Consider the following 18,198-nt stretch of genomic DNA (forward strand, 5'->3'; position numbering starts at 1 on the left):
AAAGTATATACGGGGAGCAGATCTAATTTAGTTGTGAAAGTAGAAACATTTGTTTGTGACTAAGAGAGTATGAGACTAAAAACATCCCAAATTTCCAGCTTGTCCATCAAATAAATGAATAAGCCATAGTGTCAACAGCTATTAAGAAGTGTCACAGTCACCTGCAAATTAACACACACACACACTGTCAGAAGTACTAGTACTTAGTGAGCCATGATGGTGCAGTGGTTAGAGTGCAGTATTGCAGGCTACTTCTGCTGACTGCCAGCTGACTGCAATTTGGTAGTTCACATCTCACCAGTCTCAAGGTTGACTCAGCCTTCCATCCTTCTGAGGTGGGTAAAATGAGGACCCAAATTGTTGGGGACAATATGCTGACTCTAAACCGCATATAAGACGTGGTATATAAGTGCTATTGTGTTGTAGAGTTAGACATAAGAAAGCAAAGTGGTTTTTGGCTAAAGGTAACTGACATTCTGGCTCTGGAAAAATCTTTCCCAAATTTAACACTAGGTGCGTAGTGTTCAACTCATAGAACTCCCCAGCCATCATGGCCATTACTGAGAACTCGGAGTTGAAGTCTGTACACGTAGACATGGTCCAAATATTTATAGTAATAAGCTTCCATGGTGAATATTCTATTATACAAGGGAACTCTGAGAAATTTTGAAATTGATTGTTGTGGGATATTGAAAAGAAAACAGATTATTCAAACTTGATACGTTTCAAACAAATCTTAATAACATTCAATGTCTATAGGATGTGTCAAAAATATATTAACTTTCTCCAGGAATGAATCAGAATCTGATGGAAATTCCTGGCTATTAAGTTGAATGAAAACAAATTGCTTTTTAAAAAGACTATGTACAAGAGCTATTGCTTTATTGTATGAATAGTCCAAGTGCACTACAGTCCCTAATCTTTTGGACATTTCTCTAGCAGCTTGAATTGAGTGATCAGGCTGTTCCTTTTCAGTACAATAAATGTCAATTTGTATCTGACATCAAATGGCAAATATAAAGATCTGACTGTTCATTAAGTTAACAAAAGGTAAACCTTCTAACTTCTGCAAAAATAACCCATCTGATTTAAATATGCCAGTACTGTAGCTGAGAAAATTAAATGGCATTTTAGTAAAGATCTTTAAGTTGGCAGCATGAAAAATGCCAGATTTGTTATCTATTAAAACCTTTATAACATGCTTGCTGCCTGACTGCTACTATACATTTGAAGTTTTTTTAAAAAAAAATAATAATACCACAACGAAGCAAACTCCGCGTTCGGAATCGTAAAACCAGAAATGTATTAGCTTCTAAAATAGGGTCTGGAACAGAAATTTATACTGTGAAAGTAAGTTGAAGGTGTCAGCCAATCAGTCATACTTTCTTCAAGGGGCTCTGTTATATTTATCTTGTTGCTCAGAATTTGTCAAAATTTTGTAGCTACTGAATATACTTTGTATATTACTTATTTACGGATTGATTTTAAAAGTCTCTCTCCTCTGGATTTTATTCTCTTAATTTTTCTTCGTTCCTCTGCAAATCTTAGAGTAGTATTGACTTCTAGCCTGTTGTTGCCTCCATCATTTATGTGCTTAATTTTAGGGGGTTATATTAGTAATTGGCAAAATGTGTTTAATCCAGGCAAACAGTACAGATAGTCTTCTACTTACAACAGTTCATTTAGTGACTATTCAAAATTACAATAGCACTGAAAAAAGTGATTTATGACTGTTTTTCACAATTACAACCGTTGCAGCATTCCTAAGGTCATGTGATCAAAATTCAGATGATTGGCAACTGATTCATATTTATGACGGTTGCAGTGTCCCAGGATCAAGTGATCACCTTTTTACAAGCAAAGTCAATGGGGAAGCCAGTTTCGCTTAACAATGGTGTCACTAATTTAACAACTGCAGTGATTCACTTAAGGTCATAACATGGGCCAAAATTCACTTAACAAACATTTCACTTAGCAACAAAAATTTTGGGCTGAATTGTGATCATAAGTGTATTTATTTTACAGCATTAGAGAAATTACTAAGGTTGAACAGAAATAGAAATTGCTTTATAAAATTGATCAACCCTACCAGATAGATCAGACCAGAGAATCGGAGAAGCATTTGCTTCAGCTGTGTTTCCCAGGACTTAAAGAATGTTTCAGCCCCTTTACCTAGATAATGGTTATTGCATATTTCTGCAAAAGGTTACCTCCCTTTCTTATGCAACTTGTGTTGTTTGTATTGAGAGTCATATGGAAGGACCCCAAAATCTTGCCTGTACATACCTATTAGAAAGTCTGACTTGGTGCAGGTAACATAGGCAAGCTTCTTTAGGAGCTAACCTTGAAGACAGGAGAATGCCAGGGAGAGTATGTACTCCATCATGTACTTGGCAGGGTAGATAAAAATTGATGATTTTTTAATTAAAAAATCAGATTTTTTTAATTGGATTTTTAAAAAATCAAATTTATTTTAATAAAATGCTTTTGGAGTAAAAATCTATCTAATTATAGCTTTCTATTTAAGATACATTCATAATTTAGTTTATTCAGCATGAAATGAAGCTTAGTTATATAGCATGAGGCTGTATATTCTTCAATATTGGGACTGTCGGTGAGTCAACAGCAAGTCAGAGGAGGAGCTACAGGACAGAGATGACAGTTGCTCTTTAAAAAATATGATTTAAATTGAGTTGATTTAAATCAAGCCTTTTTTTCTAATGGTTTAAATCATGATTTAAATTGACTTGATTTAAATCAAATCCACCCTGGTTCCTGGTATCCAAATAAATGGTACAAAAGAGCCTTTTGCACTTCTTTGGAGCAGAAGGATTCCTGCCTCCCCATCTTATAGCTATATGGATAATAATGTTGCACACACATGTTCAGGAAACCACTAGGAGTCAAACTGAACTCACTTGGGCTCACCATTCGATATTTTTCTGACATTGGAAGATTGATAGATTGGCTTCTTAAATGCAACCATTGGTCTTGCAGGGAGTACTATAAACCTAGGAAATATTACTATACTAACTCTCTTTCTGTGGTCTCGGTTACTGCTGTGATAAATAATAGCAAAGGAGAGTTTCCCTCTAAGGGCAGAGAAAGAAAAATTCTTTCTGACCCAGCTTCTCACCTGAATAGGAGTTATCCCTTCTCTGTTGTTCCCTGCGAGGCAGAACAATATTTTGCAGTAAGTCAGGATTTATACCTATTCCATTAATGGCAAGCAAGTAATTTGCAGTATTGTGCTACATTGTGGGAACAAATGATGAACAAATTTAGGTTTTGTTCAGAATTGCGAAGTAGACTCCTTAAGCAATAATAATTTAAAAAATAATTTGCACTTTTCTACCCTTTCTATTCAGGATACAATGAAAGCAGTCCAAAATATTTACATGATACATATATATATGGCATTTCATGTTGAGTAGGGTTACATTCCAAATGACTGGATTAAAGAGTCTGACTGTTCTCATGTTAGAAATAGTTTGATTTGATTCAGGATTCCTTATGAAAGGAGAAAAATGCTAAGCTGATCAAGACTCTGGGAATCCACGAAAGTGTTAAAATTCTCTCTACTACCGACCATATAGTTAAATGTATAATTCTTTAAATTACTAAATTTTTTCCCTTTCAGATTATTGTTGATTCTTGAAGATTGCCTGGGTTTTCTCTGTAGTTCTTCTGGCAAGACTCAAAAGTAGTTTGCCCTTGTCTTCTTCCCTGGGCTGAGAGAGAGAGTTGGCTCAAAGTTACTCAACTGCCTTCAAGCCTGAGACAAGACTAAAACTCATGGTCCCCTAGTTCTAGCCTGACCACTGCACCAAACTGGTTCTCAAATTACTATTTAATAAGTTGCTATACAGCTGCTAACCTATTTAAACATAACTGATAAATTCAAGTAGGATTGTCAGTCAATTTATTTATTGGCGATTCTTTTCTATGTGTTTTATCTTTTGACAGGAAACTGCAATATGCTACTAGATGCGATATTCACGAAACCTCTTAAAGAGCTAAATTGTGATTTCTCCAATTTCCAAAAGATGATCGATGAAACTTTGGACATGAATACGGTAATCTATGAAAGTAGAATGATTTATAGTCCTATCATATATATTCTATGCCAGGATGCTTTGGTTATTTGCATTAATAGTAAGAATATTGAATAAAAACAATAATAAGATTTTCAGTAGTAGATTTCCCTATCCATGGGTACATGCATACTACATCCTCATTTTTGCCGTTATCTTTCAAGTAAGCAATGTTATGCTTACCCTCTCCATCATTAGGGATAATGATGACTGCTCTCACATTCATTTTTTTCAACCATCACTACTTACATTTCCTCAAGCTACTCCATACTCCAGTGGTACTTAGTGATATAGTTGTTTTCCATCATTTCCAGGAAGCTTTTATATTAGCAATAGTGATAGTACTTAGACTTATACAATAGCAATAAGACTTATACACCTCTCCATAGTGCTTTACAGCATTCTTTGAGCAATAAGAGACATCTACAAATGTCAGCATATTGCCCCCAACAATCCGAGTCCTCATTTTACTGATCTCGGAAGGATGGAAGGCTGAGTCAACTTTGAGCTGGTCAGGATCAAATTCCTGGCAGTGGACAGAGTTAGTCTGCAACGCTGCATTCTAACCACTACGTCACAACGTCTTCCCTTTCTTTTAATATCCACTTTGTATTTATCTAGTTGGGAAGATAACCCAACTGGATAATACCAGTTGGGTTATCTTTTGTAATATCTTTTCATAATTGCTTTCTCTTCCTGAAGTAAGCTTTATTTTCACACTTCTTCAATGTCTGTATTTCCCAATATACACTCTTGACTGGCCAAAATGGCATATTTCATATTCAGAACCTCTTATCACTTTGTATCCTTCACTAATATTATCTATCTTTCTTCCTAACCATTCAATTTAAATCAGTTCAGTTCTTTTTTTTTAATCCATGTGTATGCATGAATAGATTTATGCATAAACCATTTATTTGAAACAACTTTTTCTAATGAAATACTCACAAAGGAATTGTTATTCACATTCATTTTTGTGACTAAATGGTCCAGTAGTATTTTTCATAGTCTCTTATTTCTACTCATCTATTAATATCATATAGTAAAGCTTTTCCCCCCTGGATTGCATGTTACAGTCTTGCATATTTTATTTTTATCACCTGGTGGGCCCATAAATTAATGTCTGCTGCCCATCATGGCTTTGATCAACCACAGTTTCACATAATGCTTTGTAATATAATAAAATTACTAGGCTTAGTCATACCAATGTTACATGCAGCATTGCCTTTTAATAATAAGGTCAGTACTCTCAGTATTGGCACATTTTGGTCAATATGCTACAAGAACATTTTTTCCCCAAACATGATCACACACTTCTCTGGAAGTTAGGATTTATCATTTAGAAATTACGGTACAACTGAGTATTGTATCAGTATCAATAAAAAGGTAGTGATAGACATTCAGAAAAATGGATCAAATTGGTAACTCAAGACCTATGTATACCAAATATATTGCAATTCCTGTGTTCAGATTAATAGTAGTTACATGTTATGGAAAGAGTTTATGTATTTGTGAGTGTGTATGTGTTAGCAATGAACATTTTTGCAGAACTCTTTGAATAAGCAATCCTTTTTTTCTGGGAAGATCCACTCAAAAAAATGATAAAGACAAAATCAGAGAAAAATTGAGTGTTCTTTGTCTCCACTCTCATCAAATGCTTACATTAGCTTTCTCCAACTTCATGCCTCAAGTATTGGATTTCAACTCCTATCCATAATACAATGAAACGATATCTTATTTCAGAAATATAAAGGCTGATATACAATAGAGGATTGAAAATTTCAAAAATGATCTAAAGGATACTTGTTGCCCTTTTAAAAAATGATTCATTAAGATTTTGCTGTGTAATGCCAGTAAAATTATAAATAAATTATTATAAATTAGAACTCAACTCTTGAATTACTTAGTACTCTCTGTACTTGCTCTTGCAGTTAATGTTTCCTTTTGTCCTTCTATTCCTTCCAGCTAAGCTGTTTTTTCTTTAAAACCAAACAACAAAATTGCGATTTGTAAAATGAAACTCCTACACACAGTGATGTGAAATGGTTGAGCAGGGCATACATCTAAATAAATAAATAGAGCATTCTGTGCCAGGCTTTGTTAGTATTTTTACATTCATGAACAGTTCAAATTTGGTTACTGGGATAGTAAACTTTCTGGAGTATAAAAAGCTAGACTCTTGTGATTGGAGATTTTATGGCCTTCAGTTTGACATGAAAACCTTTATGAATTGTTTAATTCTCCTCTTTGCACAGTGCATGGTGAAGTTACAAGTCATCATAGCAAACAAATTATTAACCTTTGCTGAAGAAACTGTTTGTGTATAGATAGAAGTTTTAGAACCCACCAACATATTACCTTGTGAAAGGTACATTATATAGAGCCCTCCCCTCTTTTTGATCCTTTCAAGACATTCCCTCCACCTGCCCTCTTTTAAATTCCTGGCAACTGCCTGGATTAGTTCCAGTAGTTTTCTTGACAAGGTTTTTCAGAAGTGGTTTGCCATTGCCTCCTTGTTCTGTCCCCAACCCCACGCACACACACCAACAGACGTTCAGGAGTTAAAGACCAAACCAGCCGGCAAAATCCTTTTCCTTATGATAACGGAACTTGGCAACAACCTAGTGCTTGCCTGCCAAAAGTTTATTATTTACAAAGAGGAGAGATAACTTCTCCCCACTTCTAATACATCAAAGGAAAGCAGTTCAATAATTACGGAATTAAATCAAGTCCAGAGATACTTCCAGCAAAGTCTTAAAGCAAAAGTCCGGCAATGCAGAATGGCGTGGAAGCTTTCAGCTTTGTTCGTCACAAGGTTTGACTGGCCACCACGCTCCCTTTTATATCCTGTGAGGTGTGGTCCAGTGACTCAGCCTAATCTTGGGCATGCCCTTTCTTCTGTTGCGCGCGCTTATCTCTGCGACGCTGGCGTGGGTCCAGCCAAGACTTATTACCCTCATCACTGTCCATCTGTGGCTGCGTGGACGTGCTTGGCCCCGGCCCTATCTCTTGCTCTTCGGCGGACACCGAAGGCATTGCCAGAGAGGAGGGTCCTGGAGAGGGAGGCCTTGCCAACTCCTCTCCTTCACTCTCAGAGTCCTCTCCTGCCGATGACACAGGCTTAGGTAACGGAGCCACAACACTCCTTTCTAGTGCTGAGACAGCTACTGGCCCAAGCTGACTTAAAGGCAGGACTAGAAGTCAATTTCTAGCTTGTTGCCTTAACCACTACACCAAACTAGCTCTCCTATAGAATCATTGTTTTGAATTATATTTTATATTATTTTAATTTTAAATTCAAGAAAAAAAATCAATATAATGATTAATTAAAGTAGTCAGTTAAAAACTGTGATAAACCATAGCCCTATTAGCCATTCAATCAGCTTTGACTGGAGTTCTCTGAAAATGGTGCACTGAGCGGCAGGGCAGTTTTTTCCTTCTGCAGACAAACAGCTGATTTTGCTGCCAAAGAGCCAGCTTTAGTGGTGCTCTCGCCAGATTTGAACAGGAGCAACTAGGAATGACCCAAGATGATCCTCGGATATTCTGGACCTACCGGGGAAGAAGAATCTCGATGGTTGCAATTTTCAGTAAGAGCGACTGGACAGTTGGATCTTCATCTTTTCCTTTCAGCTGTTTGTTCTTTTGAAGTGCACTTCAGTTTTTAACTGCAGTTCTTGAAGTTCTCTTTTCATTTTGACTTTTATCTTTAACTGTTAATTGATTGATTGAATGCTGACTTATTCTAAACCTTTGCAGGACTTTAATTTGAATTCTTTGTGGATTTTTAATGCTTCATTTCTAACATGAGAACAGTTGCGAATCACTTACATTTTTGCTGTATGGAAGTTGATGGAAATCTCTTGAGTAGTGAAAGTGAAAGGTTTAATTTACATTTATGTCAGATTTTCACTACAAAGATTTTGTATGCTATTAATTTTTAAAAGCTCTGGTCTTATTTTCTTTAACTTCTGATGTTTCCCTTTTTCTCTATTCATTTTTTATTATGGAAAATATCTCAATTCTTTCTGTGATTATTCTGTTATGGTACATCTATTTCTCCTGTCCAAACTCTTTGTTTGGTTGTGAAATCTCAACTACAGGAGAGTTTTGTACTGTATTCAGTACAAAATTCACCTTCTTTCAACTTTCAATAAATAAAATGGTTCAGCTTTCCATATAATAAAATACATATTGTCAATCAGTAGATCCATAGTTATAAGTGGAGCATTTTAGTTTTTCAGTATTTTGGGTATAGCTATAGTTCAGACCCTGTATTTAGATATCTTGCAACACACTGATCAGGCTATCTTGTAAACTGCTAAATGCAAGCAGGTTTTTAAACTTTTCACTTGACTTGGCTCATCTTCCGTGCTTCTCTCAAGGCAATGCTGATGTTTAGAATGAATCATCTCTGCGGTCTCACTACTCTACATAGAATAAAATAGAATTCTTTATTGGCCAAATGTGATTGGACACACAAAGAATTTGTCTCTGGTGCATAAGCTCTCAGCGTACAAACAAGCAAAAAGTGATAAATCATGATCATAATCATAAAATACAATCATCATAAATCATAAGATACAACACTCAGTGATAGTCATAGGATACTAAATAATCAACATAAATCATAATAGGGTACTGATAAAAACAATCAACATAAATCATGAGATACAAACAACAAAGTTATAGTCATAAGAAGCTAAGGAAATAAGAAAAATGAAAAGATGAGAAGGATAATACAGCCCCCCTACTAGGTGGTTTGACATTCCAGGGCATAAGACAGTGTTGTGGGAATTAATTGTTTAACAGAGTGATAGCATTGGGGGGGGGGACACACGACACAACTGTATTTGTGTCTGGTTGTTTTGGCGTGCAGTGTCCTATAATATCCTGAGGGAAGGAGTTGAAACAGTTTATATCCAGGATATGAGGGGTCTGTAGATACTTTCACAGCCTCTTTCTGGCTTCTGCAGTATGTACAGGTCCTCCATGGAAGGTAGGCTGGTTGCAATTATTTTTTCTGCAGTCCTAACTGTTGAAGTCTGTGTCTGTCCTGTTTGGTTGCTGTGCTAAACCCGACAGTTATAGAAGTTCAAATGACAAATACAATAATTCTCCAGTTCTGATACACCTGTGCATCTGTAGTCTCTTCCTCCTCCTTGCTAAACTGAACCCTGCTGGGTAAATATGACATCACTCTGGCAAGATGATCAGACAGGCAACTGCACCCTTTCCTACATATTCAGAGTAGAAGAAAGAGCACTGTACCAGGTTTGTTTTGTATTGACTCTATGTGACTAATAGAAAGGCAAGATGAGTTCTCATGTTGACATTTTCCAAGGATTACCCAGTTGCGTTGGAGCCTTAAGAATCCTTGTAAGCTATGTATGTTAGCAATAGCCATTCTTTACTATTGCTCTTCAGCAGCTAGGATCGGTGATAGTGTTGTACCTTTGCAGTTAATAGCCACAAAAAGATCTGTAACTTTGTTCTCTCTTTCTTTTAGAGTCATCTGTATTAGTAATCATTAGTGCATTTTATTGATTTATGTAATCATATTTATATGTTTACCCATCTTAAGAAAAGTGACTTGAGGCAGTATACAGTCCAGTCATAAAAACAGTTTTAAAATAATTCAAGTACAGAACATGCTATTATTTTTTTATTAAAAGGCTAGGAGAGAACATCAGATATTTCAAACTCTGGAACTATTTTGTAACAGTGAATTCCATAAATCAAAGTCGAACAATCCATGGTCATACTTCTTGTCTCTTCTTCTTGTTCTTCTTGTTCTTCTTCTCCTTCTTCTCCTTCTCCTTCTCCTTCTCCTTCTCCTTCTCCTTCTCCTTCTCCTTCTCCTTCTCCTTCTTCTTCTTCTTCTTCTTCTTCTTCTTCTTCTTCTTCTTCTTGACAATTCTTCTTTTCCTCCATAAGATTTTCTTACAGAGTTTAAGTCTTAGTCATTTTTCTTTCCATCAAAATTATGCTTTTTAAGACTTGAGTGTTGCTTCTTTAACTGCTGTGTTTTTCTCTGTGATGCATCACATCACTTTTCCCATGAGAGAGGCATGGTGGATTTGAAGCCTGTCTGGCTGATCCACCCACTTCTGTTGTCAAGGGAAGAAATTTGCATTACAGGTAGTTCTAAACTCAAGGACCTTTTGTTTCACAACCGTTTGAAGTTACCACAGTGCTGGAAAAAATGACTTACGACCGGTAGTTGCACTTAATGACCGTTGCAGGGCAACTGGGATGCATTTATGATGGTTGCAATGTCCCAGGTCAAGTGCAAACTTCTGACAAGCAAAGTCAGTGGGGAAGCCAGATTCATTTAACAACTAACTTAACAACTGTGTTACTAACTTAACAACTCTGGCAAGAAAGATCATAAAATGGGGCAAAACTCTCTTTAACTGTCTTGCATAGCAATGGAAATTTTGTGTCAATTGTGGTCGTAAATCGAGGACTACCTGTAATATTGGGCTTCTTGAGCTTTGGCTAATTGACACAGCTGTTTTAAGCTTTTCATCATATAATAGATCTCTGGTTGTGCTTACAAGGGGTTAGTGGATACTAAAAATTAAACTGGGAGGAAGGAGATATATGATAAATCCTGCTTCTTCGTATAGGAATAAGAACGTATTGTTCTAAAGGGGCAAATTAAATAAGATTTCTCTCACTACAGGAAGAAAAAAAATGACATTGTTAGGAGACCCATAAATCATGATATTTATAGCTTTTCCTCCTTTTTTTCGGCCCCAGCAAGAAACCCATTCACTACTTATTTGGTATGCTAGAATATAGTCTTCGCTCTAATCAGCTCCCTTGCCAATTTTCCAGACATGGACTACAAATAGCCACTTCTAGGTCAGTTACCCTCAAAATGTCAGTCCCACACATCCACTCCTCCCTCACCCTCCTTTCTTCTTTACTTCTTCCCTTCGTCTTGTGTACAAATTATCGTCCTGCTTTAGTTATAATCTGATAAGGTCATTCAGTTGAAAAATAAACAGTGCATGCTTTTCCTTCTGTAATATATCATATTCCTATCTCTGCTTTGTCTGATATTCCATGCTTAAAGACAATGTATTTTTAACAAGAGAACCAGTTTAATGTAGTGTTTAAGGGCCTGGGTTGGAAAATGGGAGCTCATGAGTTCTAGCACTGCTTTAAACACAAAACGAGCTGTGTGACCTTGAGCTACTCATTGTCTCTCAGCCCTAGGAAGAAGGCAGTGGCAAACCTCTTCAGAAACTCTGGTCCAAAAAACTTCAAAAACTTGTCCAGGTTGTATCAAGAGTCAACACTGATTCAAAGGCAAAAAAATATATAAATAAAATCTTGAACTATTAGCTAGTAGAAATATAAGGAAAAGATTATTTTGCGTTCAAATTCTACTTAGAGAGATTTCTGACTTGTTGAATGAAATAGTCCTTTTATATTTTAGCCCTTTGATAGCTATTTTTTTCCATGTTCTTCAGATTAATATAGACTGTCTTTATTGTCTAGCTCTTGCCTTAACTTTCAGTTTTAATAATCACTAGGAAGAGCTGGGCACAATTCCTAAATTACCTCTGATTTTCTCCACACTAATAACCTGAGGATTTTCATTAATACTATATTAGTATTAGTATTAGTAGAGCAAATTTGCTCTTGATGTTAAGGCACGAGGCTAGAAAGCAAGTTCAAGTTCCACTTTAGCCATGAAAGCCAGTTAGATGACCTTGGACAAGTCACTCTCTCTTAGTCCAACTCATCTCATAGGGTTGTTGTGAGGAAAATAGGAGGAGAAAGATTGTGGGATATGTTCACCACCTTGACTTTTTTTGTGAAAATAATAAAGGACAGATAGACAGACAGACAGATAATCAATCAGGTCTGGCCCCTAAACAGTACTACCAGCTGTATCCTCAGCATTTGATATTTTTGAGCATTATGCCAGCCATTGAGCCCTGCCCTGGATTCCTTCTTCAGATTCCTCACAGTTGCTATGTTGACATAAAAGAAGAAATGGCCACTTGTCACTGATCAGAGTGGTCCTCCTGCGCCATAGCAGGGCTGCCCATGAAATCCTTATAGGATTTCTTTAAAAACCAAACCAACCAAACAAGATTCCAGCACATGTTTTGTAGTGGTACAGTTAAACATATCATCATTTTTGCTGAAAGGTCTGATTAGCCCTTTGGCCGCAAAATTAAATGATTTTTGTGATTGATTTTCCAAACACTTTTGAAAGTTTTAATCACTATACCTTATTTGTAAACTAAGTTTGTAATAAGAGTGCAAATTTGTTTCCTAGGTGGAAAGTCACGAATACCTTGTCAAACCTTCCATTGACCCCAATCTTGCTGAATTGAGAAAAAGTATGGATAAACTGGAAGAAAAAATGCAGGGTGTCCTGAAAATTGCAGCCAAGGAATTAAGTATGTTGAAGGGTGGAAATTATTTTACCAAGAAGTACTTTTAAGTTTGTTGAGTTTTTTCTTTCTCCTTTCAAATCACCATCAATATTGACTTGCTTAAGAAGCATTCTCCAGCCTGGGGATTTCTGGGAGTTGTAACCCAGAACATCTGGAGTCACCAGGTTAGGTAAAACTGCAGCATATTGCTCTTTTAATCCCTTCTTGGAAACTTATTAGGGTTTCTTCAATAAGAAAGTCAGATAAGTTTTCCCATTACTACTGATATTTACTTTGAACTTTCTAGGTTCTGCTAGCACCCTGCTTTTATTCACTGTATGCATTCAGGGTCTTCAATGAATACATACAATTTTTATGTTTATCTTTGGGGTTTATCTTCAGGGGTCCTTGATGTGGAAAAGACACTCTGAAGCAGGGGTCACCAACCTTTCGGACCTCAGGGACCACTAAATTCATAATTTTAAATCCCGTGGACCACTAATATCATCTGCCTAATGACTGGCTGTGTGGGCATGGCTAGGTGGTCATGTGACTGGGTGGGCGTGGTCAACTTGATGTCACTCACGTCGAGCGCCTCACCGCCCTCTTTTCACCCCTTCCCTCACAGCCACTCCTTGCCTGCCCACCCGGGCTCCTTAGAGCCCCAACAGGAAAAGGTTGTTGGAGCTAAGCAGCCACCATGAGAAAGAGTTGGCAAAACAGCTGGCTCAGTTCAAATTGGATCTGACCGAGAAGGAGGCTCAGCAGAAGCACTGTTCTGTCCCTGTCTCACACACGCACACCAGCAGTTGACCAAGAGTTAAAATAAACCAGCAGACAAGAATTTCCTTTGATAACAGAATTGGCAACAACCCAGTGGCTGCTTGCCAACAGTTTTTTACTTACAAAGGGAAGTTATCTCTTCCGACCGAAAACATCAAAGTCCACAAAAGCCAAAGAATAGTCAAGTCCAGTCTAAAAAATCAGTCCAAGCAGAGTATATAACAAAGTTCCAGAAATGCAGAATGACTTGCTAGCTTTCAGTTTTGTCTGTCACAAAGCCTGAATGGTCACCACATCCCCTTTTATCCCCTGTGGGGTGTGGTCCAGTGACTCAGCTTAATCTCTGGCATGCCTCCTTCTCTGCTGCGTGCGCTTGTCTTTCCAACGCTGTCGGGGATCCAGCCAAGACTTATCTCTGTTGCTGTCTAACTGCGGCTGCTCGGAAATGCCTGGCTCCTGGCCTATCTCTTCTCCTTCAGAAGACACCTGAGGCATTGCCAGAGAGGAGGGTCCTGGAGAGGGAGGCCTTGCCAACTCCTCTCCTTCACTTTCGGAATCTTCTCCCTCCGATAAGACGGGCTCGGGGTTCGGAGTCACAATAAGCACCTCAGTGAGGACTATGAGTATAGGCTTTCCAAGCAGAGGGAAGACCTGCAGGAGTGCAAGGTCAGGTACCAGCGCCTGGAGGCTCACCGGGCTGAGATGGTCAGCCAGTTCCAGGCCATGATACAGTCCCACTGGAACAAGGCCCTCTGGCTCTTCGCCACCAGCTGCGCTTCCCTCCAGCCTTTGCCCAAAGCCCTGCACCAGGAGGCTGAAGCAGACCCCAAGTTGGAATTTCTGCCCCCCTCTGACCCACACAAAAAGACCCCAAAGGGGAAACTCTCTGCAGTAACACAAGTGTTCATTGCATGTATCCAGCCCAGGGGCCGTAGTTTGAGGATCCTGATTTAGTGCAATATAAAAAATGCAAATAATTTTTCTGCGGACCACCAAAATTTTCCCACGGACCACCAGTTGGTGACCGCTGCTCTGAAGGAAGAATTCTGGAAAATTATTTCAGTATTCAAGGATGCCCAGTCAATGATGTTGTAGCTCCCCCCCCCCAATTAGTTGCTTGTCATTTCACTTCTACTGAAAATGTTAAAAACTGCAAAAGCTGTGGAGTCAGAGGCACCATACTTCTGAACTGCATCTCTCCTTAGGCTTTCTGTATATGTCAGTACATTGAGGAGATCCACCTAATGCAACTTTGACTGCTAAATTGATAATGCCATAATGGGAATTATTATATAAAGAATAAATAGGCTGTAGAAAACGGCTATTGCTAATCCTAGAATGTTTGTAACTTTGAAATGAAAGTAAGATTACCTTGTTGACAGATTAATTATAATTTTATTTGATAATGCTGTCCAAAGCAATTCAATACATGGTCTTATTTAAACACCTACATTTTATTTGTCTCAACAAATGGCAGCATCTACTTGTCTGAATTTGAAACTAAAGAAAATTGGCCCTAAATTGTTACTTCTATGGGAAGTTGAAAAACATCCCACAAGAAGCTAGTGACAAATTACTTCTGTAATCCCCCCACCCCCAATTATCATTGTAGTCAAGTTCAATTCTGGGTTAACTTTATTCTTACCTTAACTTTACCTTGTGTTTACCAAGTTGCACTGTAGATTGAGGTGGGCATTTTTAAAACTGAAACTCTCAAACTTCTTGATGGTAGACTATGGCTTATGGGGCTTTCTGAAACAAAATATTTAATAAGGGCCTGATTCTTTTACCCACTACTTTAGGTAACGTGATGATGTTACAAATTAGATATACCTCTATTGTTTGGAGATCCATTAATGAAAATTTCTTGGATGCTTTTATCTGGCCAGCTGGATGATATGACTTTCTCCAAGTCCTATGACTGGTCAGTTGACTTTTCAGTAAGGGACCTGGTACACTGTTAATCAGCAAAATCAGAGTGAAGATAATGAAGGTGTGATTTGTGTGCTTTTATGATGCTTTTATGGTGCCATAATCAGTCATATATGCTATTTCCTCTTTCCTTCCCAAATGAAAAAAAAAGGTTTGGAACCTGGCAAGAGTATCAAATTAGAATGCAATGCACAGTTTGGACATTTTTTCAGAATTACCTACAGAGAAGAGAAGGTTCTACGGAATAATGCGAAATATAAGATCTTGGAAACCCAGAAAAATGGGGTGAAATTCTCTAACAGGTAATGTCAACATCACAAGTGAGTTCTGTTCCTGCTTTTAGCCCTGAATAGCGGTGGTGGGATTCAAAATGTTTTCGTACTGGTTCTGTGAGCGTGGCTTGGTTGGGAGGGGGTCATGTGACTGAGTGGGTGTGTCCAACTTGATGTCACTCATGCCCAAGCCCACTCAGTCATATGACACCCCCCCCCCCAACTAAGCCATGCCCACAGAACCTGGTAGGAAAAAATTTTGAACTTATAGCTATTCTTTCTACCTGTTTTCTGCCCAGGCCTGGCCTAATCTGTCAAAGGCCTGGCCTAATCTTGCATGCCGCCCACTCTCTCTTTGCAAGTCGCACTTATGGCCCCACTTCCCTTTCTTTAGAGGCCCTGGCCCTATCCCCGCTTTCTCCACCATGACTGCCTCTTTCTTCAGGCTTACCTTTCTCCCACAGTGGTGTTCTGTCCCCGTCCCACACACGCACCCCCACAGACGGCCCGGAGTTAATAAGCCACACGACAAAATCTTTGAAGATAAAGCTGGCAGCAACCCAGTGGCTAGCTGCCAATTCAGACTTTACTCACAGAAAACAAAGATTAAACTGCAAGCATTCTGATAAAGCAGGCAAAGTTTCAGCAATACAAGGATTAGTCCAAATGCAGTGCGACAAGGCAGGCAGAAGTCCAGTAACACAGAGATCATGGATTATTTCTAGTTTTTGCTTGTCACAAACTGAACCGGCGACCACACCCACATTTATACCCTGTGGGGTATGGTCCAGTGACTCAGCTAATCTCTGGCACGCTTTCCCCTCTGCTGTGCACGCTTCTCCCTGCGCCTCTACCGAGGATCCAGCCAGCACTTATCTCCTTCGTCGCTGTCCACCTGTGGCTGTGGGGATGTGCTTGGCTCTGGGCCTATCTCTTGGCCTTCGGTGTCCTCCGGAGGCATTGCAAGAGAGGAGGGTCCTGGAGAGGGAGGCCTTGCCAACTCCTCTCCCTCACTCTCAGAGTCTGCATCTGTCGATAGCCCAGGCTCAGACAACGGAGCCACAACAGGTGGCTGGTGGCAGAGGGGAAGGCAAGCTTTCTTTTTTGGTGTGAAAGTAAGAAGCTTCCCAGCAGCGGAGGCCACCGAAAACTATCAGAGGTCTCAAACATTCCAAAAAAGCCGTTGCCATTGCCACCCTGTTCTTCACGCCAGCCACCCAGGTGCATCCCATTGCCTGCTGCGCTGGAGGGACTTGCCTGGGAAATTCCCTCCGGCGCAGTGGCAGCAGGCAATGGGGTGCGCCTGCGCGGCAGGCTCATAGAACAGGGCGCTGGCGGCATGTTCAAGAAGCGGAGTGGAGCCGGAGGTCGGTAATTTTCACTGCAAGAAGCCTGCAGCCGCCACCTCTTTTTTTCGTGTGGCTGGAGTGCAGCCACACCGAAAAAAAGATGCGGCAGCTGCAGGCATCTCGCGACAAGGGGGGCAAGATGCGGGCTGGCAGGGAGCCCAGTGGCAATGGCTCAGCCTTGGCTTGCCTTCCCGGGCAGCCAGCTGTGGGAGGAGAGTAAGGTTCTGGCACGGAATGACGAAAGGGGTGGTCGTGGGGAGGAAGTGGGGAGATTAAGGGCTGGGGCCTCTAAAAGAGGGGAAAGGCGGAGATGCGTCATGCTTAAGGAGGGTGGGTGATGAGCAGGCGGAGGCTCCAGGGCAAGACTGGAGCTGGAAAATGGTGCATTCCCTGACCCGGTTGAGGTGGATGGCAAGCGGGTGGCAGCTCTGGGGCAAGGCCGGACCCGGGGAGTAGCTGGGTTGCATGATGAAGTGAAGGCAACATACATAGGGCTGGGATGGGCAGGGTAAGTGTTGAGCAGGCGAGTGACCGGGTAGGGGGCAGGGCCAGCCATAGGTCGTTACCAGTTCAGCGACCCAGGCCAAATTTCCCTTACCGGTTCACTCAAACCAGTGCGAACCTGCTGAATACCACCTCTGCTGAACAGCCTCTTAAGTATGCTGCTTGGAAAATGATTGTGTTCCTGGGAAAACAGTGGAATATTACAATGTGAAATGTTGCAAACATTTCTGGATTTTTTATTTATGTCCAGTGCATTGAAAGATATTAATGAAGACTATATGAAGAACAGAAAAGAATATGAAGAAATGCAAGATGCTGTAGTTAAAGAAATAATCAATGTTGCATCAGGTAAGACTACATGCTTGCTTCTGAAATTGCCATGTATGTTAAAAGAATAAATAATTCAATAGAAAGGGCAAACCAGATTAAAGAATTGAGCAGTTCAGTAGAACTTCCAAAACATTTTGACTTGATATAGGATATAATTATAGGATATAATTATCCTTTTGGAAATTTTCAAAAGTGCCATGGGAAGTATCAATTTGTACATTTTTTTCTAAATTCTATCATGAGGATTTATCGATACGTTAATATCCATTCTCAATCAGAATTTCATTTGGTTCATCATTTGGTATAATAAACAATAATACCAATTCTAAAGGCAAAAAATGGTGTTGAATAAACAGAAAGCATATAGAAACTTCACACAACTAATTTCTGCTAAAACATATTGTTATTCTCACTTAGTCTTCACTCCCATCAAATTGTATCCACTTTCTTTTTAAACCAAAATGGATGGATGGATGGATGGATGGATGATAAATAGATAGATAGATAGATAGATAGATAGATAGATAGATAG

General features: G+C 39.3%; 1 protein-coding gene across 1 annotated transcript in view; it reads left to right on the top strand.

The window, feature by feature from the left end:
• The window catches only part of MSH2 (mutS homolog 2), a 75,046-nt gene that overhangs the window by 39,197 nt on the left and 17,651 nt on the right, over positions 1 to 18,198 (top strand). The window contains exons 8-11 of the mRNA XM_034427445.3: positions 3,967 to 4,076; positions 12,397 to 12,520; positions 15,363 to 15,513; positions 17,587 to 17,684. Of these exons, the coding sequence (XP_034283336.1) occupies positions 3,967 to 4,076; positions 12,397 to 12,520; positions 15,363 to 15,513; positions 17,587 to 17,684 (483 nt within the window). The remainder of the gene's footprint in view (positions 1 to 3,966; positions 4,077 to 12,396; positions 12,521 to 15,362; positions 15,514 to 17,586; positions 17,685 to 18,198) is intronic.

The sequence above is a fragment of the Pantherophis guttatus genome, chromosome 1 (genome assembly GCF_059756535.1).
Source record: "Pantherophis guttatus breed Tessera chromosome 1, ASM5975653v1, whole genome shotgun sequence".
NCBI classification, from domain to species: domain Eukaryota; kingdom Metazoa; phylum Chordata; class Lepidosauria; order Squamata; family Colubridae; genus Pantherophis; species Pantherophis guttatus.